Source organism: Epinephelus lanceolatus, chromosome 6, assembly GCF_041903045.1.
Source record: "Epinephelus lanceolatus isolate andai-2023 chromosome 6, ASM4190304v1, whole genome shotgun sequence".
Lineage (NCBI taxonomy): Eukaryota > Metazoa > Chordata > Actinopteri > Perciformes > Serranidae > Epinephelus > Epinephelus lanceolatus.
In genome coordinates, this window is record NC_135739.1 from 16,504,196 (window position 1) to 16,523,199 (window position 19,004).

A 19,004-nucleotide genomic window follows, 5' to 3' on the forward strand; every position below is an offset into this window, starting at 1 on the left:
GTCTGGATGATGGTCGGTTCAAGGCTTATTTTAGGATATTATAGGATTTAGGAGCCAGGACAATCTGACAGTCTGTTGTCAATCATTGAGCCTAGTTGGTAAAAAGTTAGAAAGCAGTTGAGACTACATTCTTTCTTATATGTCTTGCATTTTGGCTAGGGCAGTGGTTCTCAACTAGTAGGTCACGGTCAAAAAGTTGGTCGCGGGTCCATTCTGAACGGACCGCAAGTGACTGAAGTTTGTTAAAAACACACTTTATTTTCAAGTACAATGAATTTCCAGCACAGTTTTTATTTTGAAGTGCCATCCCCTGCTGTAGAGGGAGTGAATAACAGACAGCTACTTGACAGAGACAGTAAACTAGCTTGACAAAATGGTCAAACTCATATGACGCTCAAGTATGACGCTGAATCTATTAAACTGTGTGGACCTTGAACTAAGGACTGAGGAGAAATATGGATCCCGTGGCTGGACCAGTTGGGAACCACTGGCCTAAGGCGATGTTGAAAGTGAGCTAAAGTTAGCTTCGCACAAACCATGTACACTACCGTTTGTTGTCATCGCCACCACAGAAGGCCTGCCTCTCAATTCATCTGATTGGACTATGGGGAAAAACACGCTTTTCCAATCCAAGTTGTAGTTCTTTTAACTCAAGGCGTTCAAGGCGCTTCTGCAAAATGTGAGAAGCAGAGAGCGGAAAAATGGCCGACACTCATTAACGCAAAAGCAGCGAGCAAAATGCTTCATTGTCATAAAAAAAGACATCAAAAAGACATGCTCATTCTGATCAGAAGCCTAAAAAAGTGGTGATTTATTACTGTCGTATTGTTACCAAGTGGCTCTGTAGGTATTTTCAACCTACAGTAACTCAACCATATGCGTGGCTTAAGGTTATGCATATTTAAGGGCAGGGCTGCTTGAGTCTATGAGTAATATCCACCCCTAAGTCATTCACAGCTCCACCCTCTTGTTTGAATAAGAATTTTCTAGCTTGGAAAGAAAAAAAAAACTAAGATGGCGACGGCTAAAATGCCAAACCTGAGACTTCAGAACAGCAGTGCACAAACCAGTGGGTGACATCAAAGTAGCTAAGTTTTATACAGTCCATGGATGTTACACATAACACCTGAGAGGAAAGAACTGGTGAGCAAAACCAGGAGACGAAAAGAGACAAACAGATAAACTGAGAGAAATAACTTGAGTAAATCTGGCATAAAGATGGAAATGTGTGAAAGAACAAATCTTCTCAGATCTCCTGCCTGACGCTGGCACACACTGCCACGCTTTCATGCACCTGACCGCCTGGTTATACCCACTGCCCATGCCAGGTTTATAGCCATACACGTGTGTGCACCACCCAACCCAAACTCTGTACTGCGCAAACTGAGAGGAATCACCTCCATCTGTACAACACATGCTCCTCTCATAGAGAACAAGGCTTTATTTGTCTTATACCATTCTTTCACACTTTCAATTCTCTCCGGCATTTGTTCTCTGCTCTCCGTCTTCCTCCTGCCGTTACTCCTCCCTTCCTTTGTTCTTTCTTTCTTCTTTCTCCGTTAGTTTGCAGGATGACCGAATAGTGTCTCATTGTTTTGCCACATCTTAAAAAGATGAAGTGAGTAATGGATAGAGAAATTAAAAGGGTGGCTAGGGGAAGGTGGACATGAGGGAGGGAGTAAGATTTAAGCTGACAGGAACCATACTGTGATTTATCTGTGTATTTACTGCTGTCGTTAATGTGTGCTTTTCATTTGCTTTTACTAACTCCTACAGCCGCAAAGTAAAAAACAATCCTGGGTATTATATTTTCTCCTCTTTGCCAGAGTTCAGCGTTTGGCCTCCATGGTTTGACACTTCCTTCTGTTGTATCGCAGCCCGAAGCCCTTTAGCACTATCCATCACTCACATTCTCCGATTCAGATTTAAGGAGGTATAAAAGGGGAGTGATGTAGTCGACAAGAGTGAGCTCCCTCAGTTCCAGCTCCTTGTCATCGGCACCTACTCATGCTTCAGACCCGTAAAACCTTCAAACAAGCTAACACTATTGCTAGCAAACAGCCAGGATTTAACGCACTTCAAGGTCAATTGCTGCAATGCACACACATGTTGATAAATGACATTTTCTGAAACATAAAAGATCCCTCTGATTTCTTTCTTTCTTTTTTTTTTTTTTTTTAAGCTGCTCCCACTCCTGCCCTACCCCTTTTTTCTGATTTGTTTCCAACGCTCGCTAATGAATTTTTGGAGTGCTGCGCTCAGATCGCAGGTTCCAAGTCCATCCATGTGCTCTGCTCCTTCCAGCTTTGTTCTTATAAAGGTTTCATTTAATTACAATGGGAGTTTCTCACGCATGTATTAGATGAGATGAGGAGAAGAAAAAAAAAGAAAAAGAAGAGAGACCTGCAGTAGTAAACTATGTGGTGAGCAGAGTCAATGTTAGTTACTTTGAAAAGGCCTGGCTGTAAAAGCGCCAGTCTGTCAGAGTGAGTGGGCCACTTCAGCATGAGAACACCCACTCTGTCAGCCAACACATGCGTGCGTGCACACACACATATTCACACGTTATACATGCGAGCACACACATACACAGGGAATGTTTGCATTTTTCCTCTCTCCCCTTCAGCCTCTCCCGCAGTGATTGACGTGCTCTTTCATTCAGCCCAGCACAAACTCAGGCGCCATGGTTACAGCTGCAGAGATGTTCTTTCCCCGGGAGACGGACAATATTGAAATAACAACTCCCTTAACAACACAACCAACCACACACACACACACACACACACACACACACACCCCTTTTCTCTTACCGTTCATCCTTCATTGCATTCTCCCTCCTGTCTGTCGTGTCTGGTGCAGTTTGCCGTGCTAAGGGAAACTACCGGAGCTGGCAGCATTACAAACTGCCTGGCAGGTGTGTTTGCTCTGCCAGCTCCAGCCCCTGACTGTACCCAGGGCCTGCTCTGGTGTTTCTCTTGGAAAAACCCTCGAGACGTGGCAGAGAGCCCTGTGGGTCAAGGACTTGGGGCAGTGGCAACATATTGGCACAGACTCAGCATCTGCAGAAGCAGAATTAGCTACCGCTAGTTAGCCACCAGGCAGAACTCGAGGCCTCCCTGGGCCTGGCATCACACCTCAGCATGACCTTAAGTTTAGAGCTATAAAATAATCTTACGTGAGATGGAAATAGAAAGTGAAATGAGGTATAGTGTCATAACTCAAACAGCAGGGGGGCTTCTGGGTTTTGGGAAATCTGGTACCGAGATATGAGCTGAGAAAAGCATGAAAGTCCTTTTTTTTCCAGGTCTGAAATGGGTACAGGTTTGATCAAGACCCATTCCTGGATTAGGCACCTCTGGCGGGGTGACAACACGGCGCTGAGCATAGCAGAAAATACGCTCGATGAAACATGTCAAAAAGAATAAATAAGATCAGACTCTTGGAGTTCTTTGGCTGTAGAGTGGGAGGAAGGGCTCGGGATCTGGCACTGGCAGAGAGATGAGAAGAGGATGGGCACTCCTCTGAAGTGAAAGTGGAGAAAGAGAGAAGTAAAGAAAAGAAGGGGGGACAATGAGAGAGTTATATGTGCCGTTAGCTCATCAGTTGTCTCTTTGCATTATGGAAAAAAGTGCACTAAAGCAAGAATGAGCCCACAAGACTGGTTTGCAAACACAATGACCTCAGAGAGACAGAGAGAGGGAGTCACAAGGTTGAGCTTAGTGCTTGGTTGTGATTATCCTGGCGTAAGGGTTACCTGGAGTTGAAACATTCAATATGCACGATATGGGCATTTATGATTGCAAAAGCATAACTTAATTGCGTGAATTACGACCCAGACTTTTGACATCGGGCTCAATCAGTTGTGCAGCTGTATCGGCCCTAAGCTGCTCCACAAATCATCTGGGCCGGGATGCTGACGTTCTCCCTGTAGTATTTTCCGAAGCTCTATTCAGGTTTCGGGGTAATTAGGATCATAGACCTGGATCAGTCTGGTGGTGTTTGAAGATATGATGAGCTGAGTCAGTTGCTCTAATCAAGTCGACTGAAAATGTCTTACTAGGTGTATATGTGGCACTGTGTGAAATCTGCTGTACAGAAAAAGAAAAGAAATCTTTAACACACCTCTGGTTCCTTATAGGGTGCATAACAGTGATTGACAACTTGGCCCCGCTTGCCAGGCCAGTCAGAGGTGGCGTGGGATTGTAGAGGGCGGGAGCAGCTAGGTTAACCCCTGGTGTCTAGGACAGCTGTGGAGTTGTTGGGCTGGCTGGCGGCTGCACGCTATAAATTCTCTCTAAAGAGGGTTTACTTTTGATTTTAATGGCTGCTGTAAATTTACGGCACCCTGGCCTGGTGAAAGAGAAAGAAGGGTTATTTTTAAAGGGCTTCTCTCTCTCCTCACCCCTCCCTTTCTCCCTCTGTTTTCTCCTTCCCTCAGAAGAAAGTCAGTGGATTTTTGCCATGTCTCTTGTGGTCTGCTTTTACCTGTAGTCAGCCTGTATGGAAAGTGTATGAAAATATCCTGAAAGAAATGAAAACGCTGCAAAACAACTTATATTTCGCCGACACTCAGGAATAACGGCTTCATTGTATATTAAGGTCACATTATATTTTAAAAGAGGAACACTGGCCACGCTTGCACAATTTCTCCCCCTTCATGGCAAATTCCTCTCGAGCGCAGAGCGGAGAAGACTGACTTTGTGGATGCAGAAAGTAACAGCTCCCTTCCTGTCTTTCCGTCTCTCTCTCCCTCTCTGCAGGTGCTGTTTGCTTTGAACCAGACGCTGCTGCAGCACGAGGGCGTCCGAGCAGGCAGCCTGCAGGGCTCCTACACCACTGAGGACCTCATTACTCACTACAACTGTGGAGACCTCAGCTCCATCATCTTCAACCATGACACCTCACAGGTTGGTCTAGTTTACATCACCTATAATCTGCAGAAATATCTCTTTAAAGGTTCACCTTTAAAGATCCAGCTAAGACTCAACTTTCATAGCTTCATTAAACGTTCTGTATATGACGTTGAGAGCATCAATATAGCATTCATTTTCCATAACAGCTTATCCTGTTTGGGGTCACAGGGGGCTGGAGCCTATCCCAGCTGTCGTTGGGCGAGAGGCGGGGTACACCCTGGACAGGTCGCCAGACTATCACAGGGCTGACACATAGAGACAGACAACCATTCACACTCACATTCATACCTACAGCCAATTTAGGGTCACCAGTTAACCTAACCTGCATTTCTTTGGACTTTGGGAGGAAGCCAGAGTACCCAAAGAAAACCCAAGCTTACACGGGGAGAACAGAAGGGCTCCCCCACCCTGGGATTCGAATCCTCCACCCTGGGTTCGAACCAGGAACCCCCTTGCTGTGCTAAACACAGCACCACTGTGCCGCCCAGTACATTAACATAGCAGCAAACCACTATTTGCTATGTAAAGATATAGTGGAGTAATGACGTCCTGTGCAGAGACAAAGTCACGCTCCCCCTGTGCGGGTCGCAATCCGAGCTTCTCTGTCCTTTGTTTTGCTAAGCTGGTCCATGTATGTTTGTGCACATATGTATTTCACTGGCTAGCTCATCCCTGCCACTTTGCACTGCACTTACACAGCGGTCATTACTGATATTGGAATGCTGTTGTCACAGAAGCATAGCACCCACCCTCTGGTTCCCTCCCTGGATATCACCTCCTAACTCTGTCAGCACTGTTGCCATAGTTCAGCACTGTTCATAGAGTTAATCGTAAGCTGCTAGCCACCAGCTCATCCACCTCCATGTTGAGAACTACGTCCAGGCAACACATACGCTCTGAGTTTCGCATTAAGAGCTGGATTTGTGCTTGCATTGAGCACATAAAGAGTCAATCAAAAGAGCTGGTACAAAAAAAGGGCAATATAAACAGCATAAATGAGTATGAACCACTTGCCAAGAATAATACAAATGATCTGATGCCATTATTTCACTTTGCCAAAAAAAATCCCATTTTTTTAATATTATCTCCCATATTTTCCCAATTACAAAGTTTTACATAGTCCAACAACAATCTGTGTTGACGGTCTTGCTGCTTTTATGCTCTCAACAACCTGCTTCCTTAGATTATGTTAAGTTGTAATAAAAAGAGCTCACATACTAAGATAATGTTATAATGTTAATGCTGGAATCAGACTACACATGTCAGCCTGATAATTGTCTGACACGACAGATGTTGTGAGTCAGGAACAAAGGGCAATCACCATCAGATACGCCATAATTCATACATTTCCATGTTAATTTTTGCAAGTGCTGAGCAACAATACTCCTCACACAGAAGATCATCTTCCCAGTTTCCCTTTAACTCTACGCGGATGTATCAACATTTGTCAAAATGTTGGATAGTTGGTCTATTTATAATTGAAACCTTGTCATGTCCATGGAGATTTAAAGAGGAACTTGGAACAAGATAAACATGCGTAGGTGTTTTTTGTTCTTGTGTGTCAGGAACAAAAACAATTGCTCTTATTATCCTGTGCAGTGTATCATAGTTAAAGACAACCAATGCAGCATCCACCCTCTGTGACCCAATTGGACAGCTCTATGGAGCAAGGAGCGTTCTACGGATTGGTCGGGGTCCAACCTGTACTCATCCATTTCTTTTGGACAAGTCACGGCAAGAATTTATGACTCATTGATCATTCGTTTTGTAGTGATTACTTAATCTGACGCAATGACTGTCTCTGCACCTTTAGCATCATATAAAATTCTACTTTCCCATTTTTATTCACTTAGCAGGGCCAACCCAGAGCAGAGTTCTAGTCGACCAGAGGCCGTTTCACTGCCAAGAATATAAGAGTGAAAATCAATCTTTGTAATTTTTTCTTTCTGTTTTGTTGGGCAAGAGGAAGGTGACGTTTCTGATATAATAAAATAGTCACACAAAATTCCAGCTACTTGCAGCTTTGGTCCAAAAACATCTGTAACGGCATTCAAAAACCCAAATCTGTCAGACCCTCGATTTGAGTTGGCAACCCTCTCATACCCACTTCTCTGCCATTACGCTATCGTCACCTCAAACTTTTAGGCTTGCACATTGATTCCGCAAAACTGCACATTGCCATCTTAATCCCTCTCAGCCTCAAGTTACTTGATAGTCTGGCACTTTAATAGCTCTGGACTCAGCCGTAAACATGCCATCTGACCTCCTCTAACTTTGTGTTTCCCAACATAGCCTCTGCTCCTTCAGCGATGGCCTCCTCATCAGTCTTCACACCCAGCTCTGCTAGCTGTCAAAAGGCCATTCAATATATAGCGTGCACACACACACACACACACACACACACACAGTACAGTAGCTGTAGCTATCTGCACTTTGCATGCAGATGTACTCGAAAGCCCTCCTCAGAAGTCAATTATGCTGTGTCAACCTCCCTCACTGATCCTCAAGTCTCATTAAACCTAACACACCATGTAACCTCAACTCACCGCTCAACTGCAGATTCCACATCATTTCCAGCAGAGACACTCAAAGTGAGAGACTCACCATGCCTCTCTTGTTAAGACACATATCTCCCTTTCTCTCCCTCACATTGTCTGTGTCTATCCATCTCTGTCTCTCTGAGGGCCATGAAGAGCTTGTTAGCCACAGTTTCACCTGCAGTCGCGGCTACAGTCGTCTCCCGCATGAGCGCTTTAAATCATACCAGCTCGCCTTTGCTCCACGTGTCATAATAACATGTATTAACATTCCCCAGCACATGCTAGAGCAATCAGACGCCTGACTGTGGTGTCTTTCTCTGTAGCCTGGTGATCTATAGCAGGTTTGTGTGTGTGAGAGAGTGTGTGTGTGTGAGAACTTCTAAGGCTGTAAAAGAGCAGGTGTTTTTTGATAGATAGGACCTAATACAGAGGCTTCCAACACCCCGAATTCTCTCCCAGTTCAATATTCATCATATTAGAAAGAGGTCGATGACGGGACTCAGAGCAGAGCACAGCAGAGTGGTGCAGGACAGGGTAATGCTTTTCAGCACTCAACTGGTCCCTGATCCATCACAGACACAAAGTCAAAGACAGACAAACAGAAAGAGATGGATAAGAAAGAACAGGGACATAAAAGAAATAAGGTAAAGGGTAAAAGTTTAGATTAAAAAGAACACAGCCCTACTTGTATGGGACTAGCATGTCCTGGGGACCTCTGGTTATTTGTGGTAATTGCAAGGGTCGTCTGTGATCTTATGACGTTAGCGTGGGTGGCTGTGGCTCAGGAGGTAATCCACTAGTTGGAAGATCAGCAATTCGATCCCCAGCTCCGGTTCGCATGTCAAAGTATCCTTGGGTAAGATATTGGTCCACTCAAGCAAGATACTGTGAGTCAGTTTCAGTGTTTATAACTGAGTAGCAAATAGCATGGTGGTGTAGTGGTTAGCACTGTTGCTCCTGGTTCAATCCCAGGAGGGAGCCCTTCTGTTGTTATTTGCATGTTCTCCCCGTGTCAGCATGGGTTTTCTCTGGGTACTCCGGCTTCCTCCCACAGTCCGTAGGTGTGAATGTGAGTGTGAATGGTTGTCTGTCTCTATGTGTCAGCCCTGTGATAGTCTGGCGACCTGTCCAGGGTGTATCCCGCCTCTTGCCCAATGTTAGCTGGGATAGGCTCCAGCCCCCCACGCGACCCTCAAGAGGATGAAGCGGTTACGAAAATGGATGATTTGCAGGAGATATGGAGAGTTGCGAGATGACACTAAGGACTGATTGTCTTCACTGTCGTGTTGAAAAAAATGAAAACAAAAATACCCAAACAAACAGGCCTTTACAAAAACAAAGTTCAAATCAATGGGGTGGGAAACGACTTCATCAAACAATAAAAACTTAACCAAAACATGGCTGTTAAAGACTGTAACCCTGTGGCGTCTTCCATGCTCCAAGCTCACCTCAGCACACCTTTAATTAAAGGTTCCGCGAGATGCCAGGTGAGGTGGCACATTAGAGTGACTCAAAAAAATAATAGGAAACAAGGACTTGCTAGAAATGGCTCTAACAAGGAGGTTAAAACTGTGCATCACCACTACTTGTGCTGTACAGTGTTTCTATCTTGTGTAGAGTGAAGTTACTGCTGACTGTGTGCATCATATCTGGGGGATAATGTCAGTAAATGTGAGTAAAATGCAGACTTCTTTACTCTGTGCAAATGTGCTGCACAAAAACACAGATGTATTTGTGATTCACATGAGTTCCCCTGGCAATACTAGTCCAGTGAGAATAGGGCTAAAGGAAAAATGGAAAGAAGCAACTTCAAAGGACTGAACTGTTAGTTTGCTGCAAACATTTTGACAAGAAAGGAAGGGTAAAGACAGTAAAGTATAAAAGAAGAGAACAGAAGAGAAAATAGGACTTCACCGAGCCAAATCATAAAGGACGAATGAAAGAGAGTGAACTGCTGGCAGGAAAGACTGAGCGAGTCAGTGCAGAGGAATACCAGTAGTGAGGAAGGGAGGAAATATCTCCCTGTCACTCCACATTTCCTGTTCAGGTTGGGATACAGAGCAGCTAATGGCCTTTCCTGTGATAAGTTATCTGCATTTACCACTACACTCCCACCTTGACCCCGCTCCAACCGAACACTTTTTCCCTCTCATCATGAAACCCTCACGCTATCCTCACTCATCAGAGCAATGATGAAGCACGCCTTCTCCACCTCTCTCTTTAACTTAATCATCCAACTCTGCTTCATCTTACTAGTGAATAATGAAACGCTGTCAATCCGGATGAACCTGGATCACTGACCCTGAAAAGACACAGACAGACAATACAAGGCTTCAGGCTACACATATCTGTGTGAATGTCTTTATTTCTGGCTTTCTTTCCTTACTGAGAAACTATATGTAAAGAGATGAGTGAGTCACACAAACCATTTGGATTTCATCAGGTCTTAAAATTAACAACCACCAACCTGCCAAATGTGAGTAAAAACTAACTGTGGTAGATAACATCATTATGTTGCCTGCCACAGTTAATCTAAATGACATGGGAATCTACACACATTGTTTTACAATTGTAAACTGTGAAAAAAATAGCAAATGACCATAAATTCCATGTGATATATTTAAAGCAAAAATATAATAGAATTTTTTCTGTGGCAGCTTGCCAAAATAGACAACATGGCCATCCTATATAGTCCTGACAAAATGTCACCTTCCTACACACTGGCATTAACTTACTGCACACACATTTAATGTGAATGTGTTTAAAGGAAGACTCCACTGATTTAGCATTGCTTTTTTTATGACATAGTTGGACTCAAGATGGACAATCCTCTTCTATGTCAAAACCATAGTCTGTACAAAAGAAATGGAGGTAGCCTCCAAGTCTTAAAAGTGAAGCAGATGCAAAAGTGCCCTAAACATGCACATCTACTGGCCAGCAGGGGGCGACTCCACTGGCTGCAAAAAGAAGTCTGAGTTGTATAGAAGTCTGAAAAAATGACCCTACTTCTCACTTGATTTGTTACCTCATCAAACATCTTCCTGTTGAGTTTGCAATATGCAATATGATGTTTCTGGGGTTTTTTTGTTGTTGTTTTTTTTTCAAAATTTTGTCCCATTTAGAGTAAAATAGACAATAAAAGCAAGGTATGATTTCAGACATGGTTACCTTGTGATTGACAAGACTAGTGGCTACAATGATGATCTGTCATCATATATATAGAGGATAGAGGCGTAGCGATGCGTATCCTCCAGTTCCATTCTCTCTTCAAAATACGATCACTTCTGGCTCCACAAAACAAAAATGGCGATGGCCACAACTCAAAAATCAAGTCTTCAAAACAGTAGTCCCTGTACCAATAGGTGACGTCCACTTTTTCATAGAGTCTATGGTTAAAACCTTTGTCCCTACATTACACACAACTGCCAAGAGTTGTTTTTGAGATTTAAGAATTTTAGTTGTTATGCCAGAGCCTCGTCTTGAGCTGCTAGCCTCAAGCAGAGATAGTGGGCTACAGAGGTCCGGTAAGCTTCAAAATGTTGTCTTCAGCCTTAACGCTGACTAAAGTGACATCATGTGTTCATTCATTTTCCGTAACCGCTTATCCTGTTAGGAGTTGCGTGTGTGCTGGAGCCTATCCCAGCTGACATTGGGCGAGAGGCAGGGTACACCCTGGACACGTCGCCAGACTATTGCAGGGCTGACATATAGAGACAGACAACCATTCACACTCACATTTACACCAATGGGCAATTTAGTGTCACCAATTAACGTGCATGTCTTTGGACTGTGGGAGGAAGCTGGAGAAAACCCACGCTGACACGCCCCAAAGCAAGGCTGTGTAAAATTGGTGGAGTTCTCCTTTAATCCACATCACAAATGAAAGAAAGAAATATGCGATGGAGGTGTGAATTAAAACCTTTCAACCATTATTTGAAACAGACTGTACGAGGGCAGTCGTGGGAGTGAGAGAAAATGTGTCAGATACAGATTTTGGATGGATGCTGGAGAGCAGCACCTTGTTCACATGTGGTATAATAAATCCCCCCATGTATTCAGTATTCAGACACCACACATTGACATATTCACACGCGCACACACGCGCACACACACTGATTTATGCACCGTTCGCAGCTGTTCTGCTGTTGTGTCAACTTGTAACTCAGTTTTAGACAGCGACTGTTATGTATGCATGTGTTCTTGTCACACTCAAACACAATTCCAGATTAAACACATCTGCATATGTGCACTCAAACACCCGATGGAGACTCAAAAACACACAGCGGCACAAAAACCTCAAACTTTTTCTGGTCCCTGCATCTTTTGATTCTTTCCAACATGGGAAAAAAAGACTTGAAGGCTGGGTAGCCTCATGTGTACTCATGATTGTGCAAGAGACCCCAGTGAAGGACAGTGATAGAAATCAGGACAGAAACAGAAATCCTACAGAGGAGGAGGACTGCTCTGAGGTCAGTCCTCTATCAGAGGAGAGTAAACAGAGGATGAGAGGCATTAAAGCCGACTGCATCCTCATGGGCTGATTTGCAGGGAGTAAAACTAGTGACAAAAAACAAGAACAAATAATAAAAAAGGCCTAATGTTTCACATTTTTCCTACAAAAAATTTAATTGCATTTACCTTCACACGATAAGGATTCTGGCACCACAACAGTAAAAACAGTCCTAAGTTAAGAAAAGACAGCGAACAGCATACCGGACCAAATAGAACGTACTGGGATTTCACCTATCTGTAATATTTTATTTTTTATTGCATATATATCAAGAGACAGAGCCAGAAAAAAAGTCAAACACAGGTACAGTGATACCCTGACAGGAAGTAAAAGACCTGAAATACAGACTGTGTGTGTTTAGGTGTGTCTGTGTGTCTCCGAGTTGGACAGCTAGACCCTGATGCCAAACCCACGCTACCCCACCGCCGACCCCCGCTCATCCTCACAGATTAACAGCCTGTTGAATACACTGATGCAGCCAAGAGTGGAGCGGAGCCAGCGTGGTCTGTCTCTGCCTGCCTGGCTCTTCATAAATCACACAGCAATTAAACACACATTCACACGCTCACACGGGTGGATACACTTGATCGTGCACACAAGCACTTGCCTTCGCACAGTGCACCCACTCACTCACTCACACACACACACACACACACACACATACGTAAACACATTAGTGTACACAGTGATATACAAAAATGTGTTGACACTTTCCTCTCCTCCCTCTCTGTCCTCCATTCATTGATGCTGTCTCATTTAGGAACCAGCCTGAGAACTGCATTGGTCATTTTCTGTCAAACTGTCACAAACACTCCCGCTTGCCAGTTCTCACACTCACACGGGCACACACATTTCCCAGGTTGTCACCAACACCGTCCTCTTCTTTCTTTCCATCTCATTTTCTATCCCTCGTAATTTCTTTAACACCAGTTCTCTCTTTATTGTGTTTGATGTTCGCTTCAAATGATTCATGAGCTTTTTATTCTGCTGTGGATTTCATCATGAACGTTTCTGAATTCAAGCTCTCTCTTTCTTTCAGCTGCCTCACTTCATCAACAGCTCCCTGCCAGCTCATGACCGCATGACCGCCCTGCAGATCGACAGCTACTTCCGCCAGGAGCTCATCTACAAACGCAACGAGCGAATGGCTCGCCGTGTGTCAGCCTTGCTGCAGAGAAATCCCAACCAGACCTACTTTTTTGCTTTTGGTGCCGGTAAGGGAACCTCAGATACTGAATGGTGGATGTTAAGGGTGAGGTTTAGGATAAAGTTCCCGCCCTGGGGCTCTTCCATAGGCCACAGAGGCTGACCTTTGCCCTGCTGGTTATAGGATGTTTCTCTAAACAACAGGCCAAACACTACAAGAATCCATCATGACAGTGACTCCAACCTGAATCTCCATTTTGCATTAAATGAGGTCTCTCCAAACACATTGTGATTGGAGCTGAGAGTGTGTGTTTGCATGTAATTGTGAAGTGAAAGAGAGATCAGGTTTGCTTTGGTCTGGAACACTGAATCTGTCAGCACTAATGTGTGTTTATGGTGAATAATTTGCGCTCTTTCGTGTTTGAAAGCAAAGCCGGAGAAAAAGCAGGACAATAATAGTGTACAATGGTTACCAGATCTCTGGCATGAAAAAGTGGGTGTCGGTGGTTGGTGTCTATACCGACACACAGACACACACACACACACACACACACACACAGAAGTCTCAATTACAGCCAGCTCCCACCTCAGAAATGAAGAAACCATGAGCTGTTTGTTTCAATTAGCATTCCTGGCTAATGCTGCTAATGTTTCCTGAATGGTGTAGTGTGTCCTGGGGGATGTGTGTGTGTGTGTGTGTGTGTGTGTGTGTGTGTGTGTGTGTGTGTGTGTGTGTATACACATGTAAGTGTGTTTGCCCACAAAAGCAGGTGGTGGGTGGGTGTCTGTTTACTGTATGACTTTGTGTCTGCGCTTGTGCATCTGAGAATGGGTGGTACCGCCTTTAGGGTGTGCGTGTGTGTGTGCGTGAGTGCATTCATGAGTGTTTGCCACAGTGTATGATTAATGCTGAATGCCTCGGTCCTTCCTCTGTGCATTTTTCGCTCCCTGCGCTCTTTGTGCTGTTTGGACAAGGCCGCTGTTGCACTATCCAGCTGCTACGTGTGTGTATGGGCTGAAGTTAGCATATGAACTATGACTGCGATGGAGGAATAAATTTGTGTAATAAGACTTAAATAAGTGGTTCTCTAAAGTGCGTATAGATGAAGAAATAAGGGCTGATGATACATCCCTCTCATGTTCCACACTGTGTTTATGAAACAATGAAACTCATGTGAACCACAGAAAGTCAACGAACCCAGTCTAACTCCTTAGGCTAAAACAAGCACTGAAGAGTTGGAGTAGAGGGATACAAGAAAATGAAAAAGAAAACAGACATGTTTCCTATTACAAGTTATTAGCAATGTATTGTTTAATACATGCACAGAGATGGGTAGGATATGTCAACATTTTTCTAAGGCAATAAGCGTGAGGACATTTTTTTGGCTTCAGTCAAAAGCATATTGAAAATACAGAGTATTGCTCTTAAGATCAAAGAGGTGTTACGTTATTGTTATATTATTTGCAGGATCTATATGATTTGTATACCAATTAGGCAGAGTTAAAGCTTTGATGCAGTGCTGTACTATTGTGTGAGAGCTCAGTTCAAACAAGTACGTAAATTAAAATTATGAGGGGGGGGGCGGGTTGGGGGGGGGGGGGTGGTTACATGATTAAATGACTGAATCTCATGGGGTATAGAGAGTGAAACAGCACTTTTTCCAAAGTCTAAAAAGCAGAAGTGGAAATTCCATTTACTCACGTTACTGTAACAATGCTATTTTTTGTGTTCTTCACTGAGCATTTTTAAAAATCTGTACTTTTACTTGCACATATCACAAGTATTATTCTTTGCTTTATTTCAAGTCGCATCTGTAACTGAGTAAAAATCAAAAGCTACATGAATAAGTCATCATTAACTGTGTGAGAATGGAACAAAAGAAAGGCGATAAATCAGGAACTTCAGCAGAGACGAAGCTGCAGATGTTTCTGTGGCCGCAGAAAGGAGGGGCAACAGCGAGGTGACACTGCACTCAGCTGACACTCTGAAAGAGATACTTGTTGTAAATGTTTACGTTCACTGGTCAAGGGTCATGGGGAGTGAGTGGCGAGAATGGCAGTCACACCCGTGACTCAGTATTTAGTGAACATTACAAATGCACAACAATGTAATCAAACTGAGATAACCAGATAGATATAGAAATGGAATTTAGTGTTGTTTAGACATTAGGGGTCATGTTGCCTCCCTTTGCCCTTCCCTCTCAAAAATGTAATGCAGTAACATGTACACAGAGTACATTTTAATTGACCTACTTTTTTACTTTCCATCCATCCATTTTTTATCCGCTTATCCGGGGCCAGGTTGTGGGGGCTGCAGGTCGAGCAAAGCACCCCAGACACCCTTCTGCCCTGCTACGCCTTCCAGCTCCTCCTGGGGGACCCCAAGGCGTTCCCAGGCCAGATGAGATATGAAATCCCTCCAGCATGTTCTGGGTCTGTTCCAGGGCCTCCTACCAGTGGGACGTGCCCAGAACACCTCCAACAGGAGGCGCCCAGAAGGCATCCCCATCAGCTGCCTGAACCACCTCAACTGACCCCTTTCGATGCAAAGGAGCAGTGGCTCTACTCTGAGCTCCCTCCAGATGTGCCCAGCCACCCCATGAAGGAAACTCATTTCAGCTGCTTGTATCTGTGATCTCATTCTTTCGGTCACTAACCAAGCTCATGACCATAGGTGAGGGTTGGGACACAGATGGCTCAGCTCCCTCTTCACCACGACGGTCCAGCGCAGCACCCGCATCACTGCAGAAGCCGCACCAAACTGCCGATCCATCTCACGCTCCATTCTACCCTCATGAGGGAACAAGACCCCGAGATACTTGAACTCCCTCAGATTTAGAGTTGCTGACTCTCATCCCGATTGCTTCACACTTGGCTGCAAACTGCCCCAGTGCATGCTGGAGGTCACAGTGTGATGAAGCTTTTTACTTTTGTGAATTCTTACACAAGTAGGGAGGCCTACTTTTACTTTTACTTGAGTAATATTTCTTATAACTAATAGTACTTTTACTTGAGTACAATATTGTGGTTCTCTTTCCTCCTCTGCTTAAAAGTCTGAACATACTACTGCTGAGGCACTTACTGTATAAATTTCCCTCACAAGCATAATTTGTTGACTGGGCAGTTCCTGGATGTGAATATGTATATCTGTTTAAATGTGCAGAAGGGCAGTGCTGAAAAAAGGACAGTATTCAGCCAAGAACTCTTCTGTGGATAAATACTGACTGTGTGTGCGGCGAGTCTCACACGTTGTCAGCTTACATTAAGCAGACTACCAACAGTTCCTTGTGAGCATTTTAACTGAGAGTAGATAGGTATTTAATGGTGTTTAAAACTCATCTACATAAAACTGACATTTTTTTCACGTTTGCCTCATACAAAGGGCACATTTCGTAGTTAAAATCTGTTCGACTGCAGCCTCATGTTTTCCAGGTCGCCATCAGTACGGTAGTTATGTGTGAGCCTTCCAATGTGTCCAACCTGGCCTGGGTAGACTGGAGGTGAACATGTGTGTGGGGTCACCTACAGGCTGCAGCGTTGTGTGTGAGAGAACTGACAGCTAGTGTGAAGTGATAAGAACCATTACAGTTATAGCATGCCGCACACACACACACACACACACACAAAATTGAATTCAGTACTTTTGCACATACATGTGCAATGTGCATGCCTTATAATGTGCACAAACAAGCACATTTACCCACACATACACATGGAGAAAACACAGAAGTCTCAGTGAAGGCCTTGGGAAGGCAGAGTCAATGAGGGCCAGATTTACGTACATGAAAGAGCTGGAAAAAAAAAATCGTGCTGCACGTTCGTTTAATTTTGCACTCACAATCTGCATGTAATTAGTGTCTGATTTACTACGACAGAGGCTAATTACGAAACTAGATACTGGGGCTGCCCTTTAGGTTCATTCGAGGAGAACTTCAAAATTAGAGAAAGAAATCAAAATCTGGTAATAAAAAAAGGACATATCAATTACAATATGGTAAGGGCATTTCAAAACATTAGTAAGACTGCAATTAAAATATTACTGAAAAAGAAATACTGATTAAATGATGATGATTTCAGAGGTCTGTGAGCCTGCGGCAATAGAGGTCATTAAATATTTTTTAAAGAAAAAAAACATAAATTAATTGAAAGTAACAACTGAGAAAAGAGAAGACTTTTCCAAAAGTGTAAGCCACTCACTGGGCTGTCTTGAAAGCTTTCGCCAATGCCATGCAAAGTTCAAATTTTATGACCACACAGTTAAAACTTGTCACTAATTCATTGCAGATCTGGAATACAGGTTATTAAAAGTAAATCTTTTCCACCACAACGTTTACTTAATGTACCAGCACGACTGTGTTCCTGCTCTTATAATGAATCCAGCTGAACATCTGTCTACCACACTCATCGTGTCTCCTACCAATAGTCTCTATCCTCCTGTAAATTCACATACAAAAAGAAGAGAGCTGCACTACTACTATTTAACAGGAGTTGTGTTTCAGGTGACAAACTAGCCCTCTAAGGGGCAATGTTAGGCTGATATTAGTGTGTTTAAGAGGCTGTGACACACTCATTATTTAAGCTAGCACAAGGAATGTGGTATCTTGTGAAACTAGACAACCTCAGGCATGCATTGTTAGCAACTGTTTTGAAATAGCTTGTACATAAGGGGGATAAATATCACCCCAACGTTAGGCAAGATTTTAGACAGGGAACAATGGTTATGGCCATTTTCAAAGGGGTCCCTTGAACTCTCACCTCAAGATTTCTGAATGAAAATTAGTTCCATGGGGACCCATGCATCTCCCCTTAACTTGCCATAGTTTTCACTTGACCTTTCGCTAAGCCCCACCCCTTTGTGATGGTCCGACAAGCTGTCAGAGTAAGCATGGAGCCCACGCTGTATCTAACTGCACCCCCTGAAGAACTATTATCATATTTTTGGAAAAATGAAAGAGAGATTCCAGCGAGAAGCAGACAGAGGGGTCTACAGTCTGTGTTTGAAGGATATATCCAGGATGTCAAACTGACTCAGCAGCAACAACAGGTTAAAAAGACAAAGATAGTTAGAAGCTAAAGTCGAACTATAGGCTACAGATCACAGTGTAAAAGTGAACCACCACATCACTGCTGATCATGACAGGAGACAATGCAAAGGGAGATGTATATCTTTTTCCAACCTCTCCAGGTAACGAGTATCATTAATACACAACGTGCGCCATACACAACATTTAGCTGGAAATGCACAAAACCAGCCTGAAAATGAAGGAAATCTGAAACGATTGCATTAGAGTCAATGGAGCACAGCTGTGTTGTTGTCGGACCCTCATCTGAGTCGGCCCATTGCCATGTTATGATTGGCCAGTCTGCATCAAGGGGCAATTAGGCTATACGGTACGAGCCTATATACAGTATACAACAGCATGATAGTATTCCTGAAATTCAGTTATGGCCTTTGATTTTGCTGTGCCACCTAAAGATTTTCAGTCGCCCCATCGAGCCACTCCTATAAAACATTTCCGAAGGCGCCACTGCTTGTATCAGCTGACACACGTGTCTCTAGATGCAAATGTACCAAAAGCAGGATGCAAAAAGGCTTTATAAATCAGCCTTAATAAAGTCTCTCACATGCTCTAATCACAAAGCTTCCTTTCTCTCATCTCTTATTTCTGTCTTAAGTACGCTGACTCATGTCTTTACGGTCCTGTAACTGTCCCTGCTGGTCCCACTTTCCCAATGGCTGTAACCAGCCATGAAATTTTATCATCCAGTGATGCCAGGAGGTATTAAGTGACAGCCTGGACTCCCAGAAATCTGACTGCGCTCTTCTTGATTTTAAGAAGTAGTTCTGGAAGTGGTCAGGCATGCTTTGTGAAAGTCTGATTACAATCTAACCAC

At 43.7% G+C, this 19,004-nt stretch overlaps 1 protein-coding gene across 1 annotated transcript in view; it reads left to right on the top strand.

Annotated features, from left to right (window-relative positions):
• Positions 1-19,004, top strand: part of trabd2b (TraB domain containing 2B) — an 85,768-nt gene that overhangs the window by 40,721 nt on the left and 26,043 nt on the right. The window contains exons 3-4 of the mRNA XM_033621010.2: positions 4,761-4,907; positions 13,003-13,177. Of these exons, the coding sequence (XP_033476901.2) occupies positions 4,761-4,907; positions 13,003-13,177 (322 nt within the window). The remainder of the gene's footprint in view (positions 1-4,760; positions 4,908-13,002; positions 13,178-19,004) is intronic.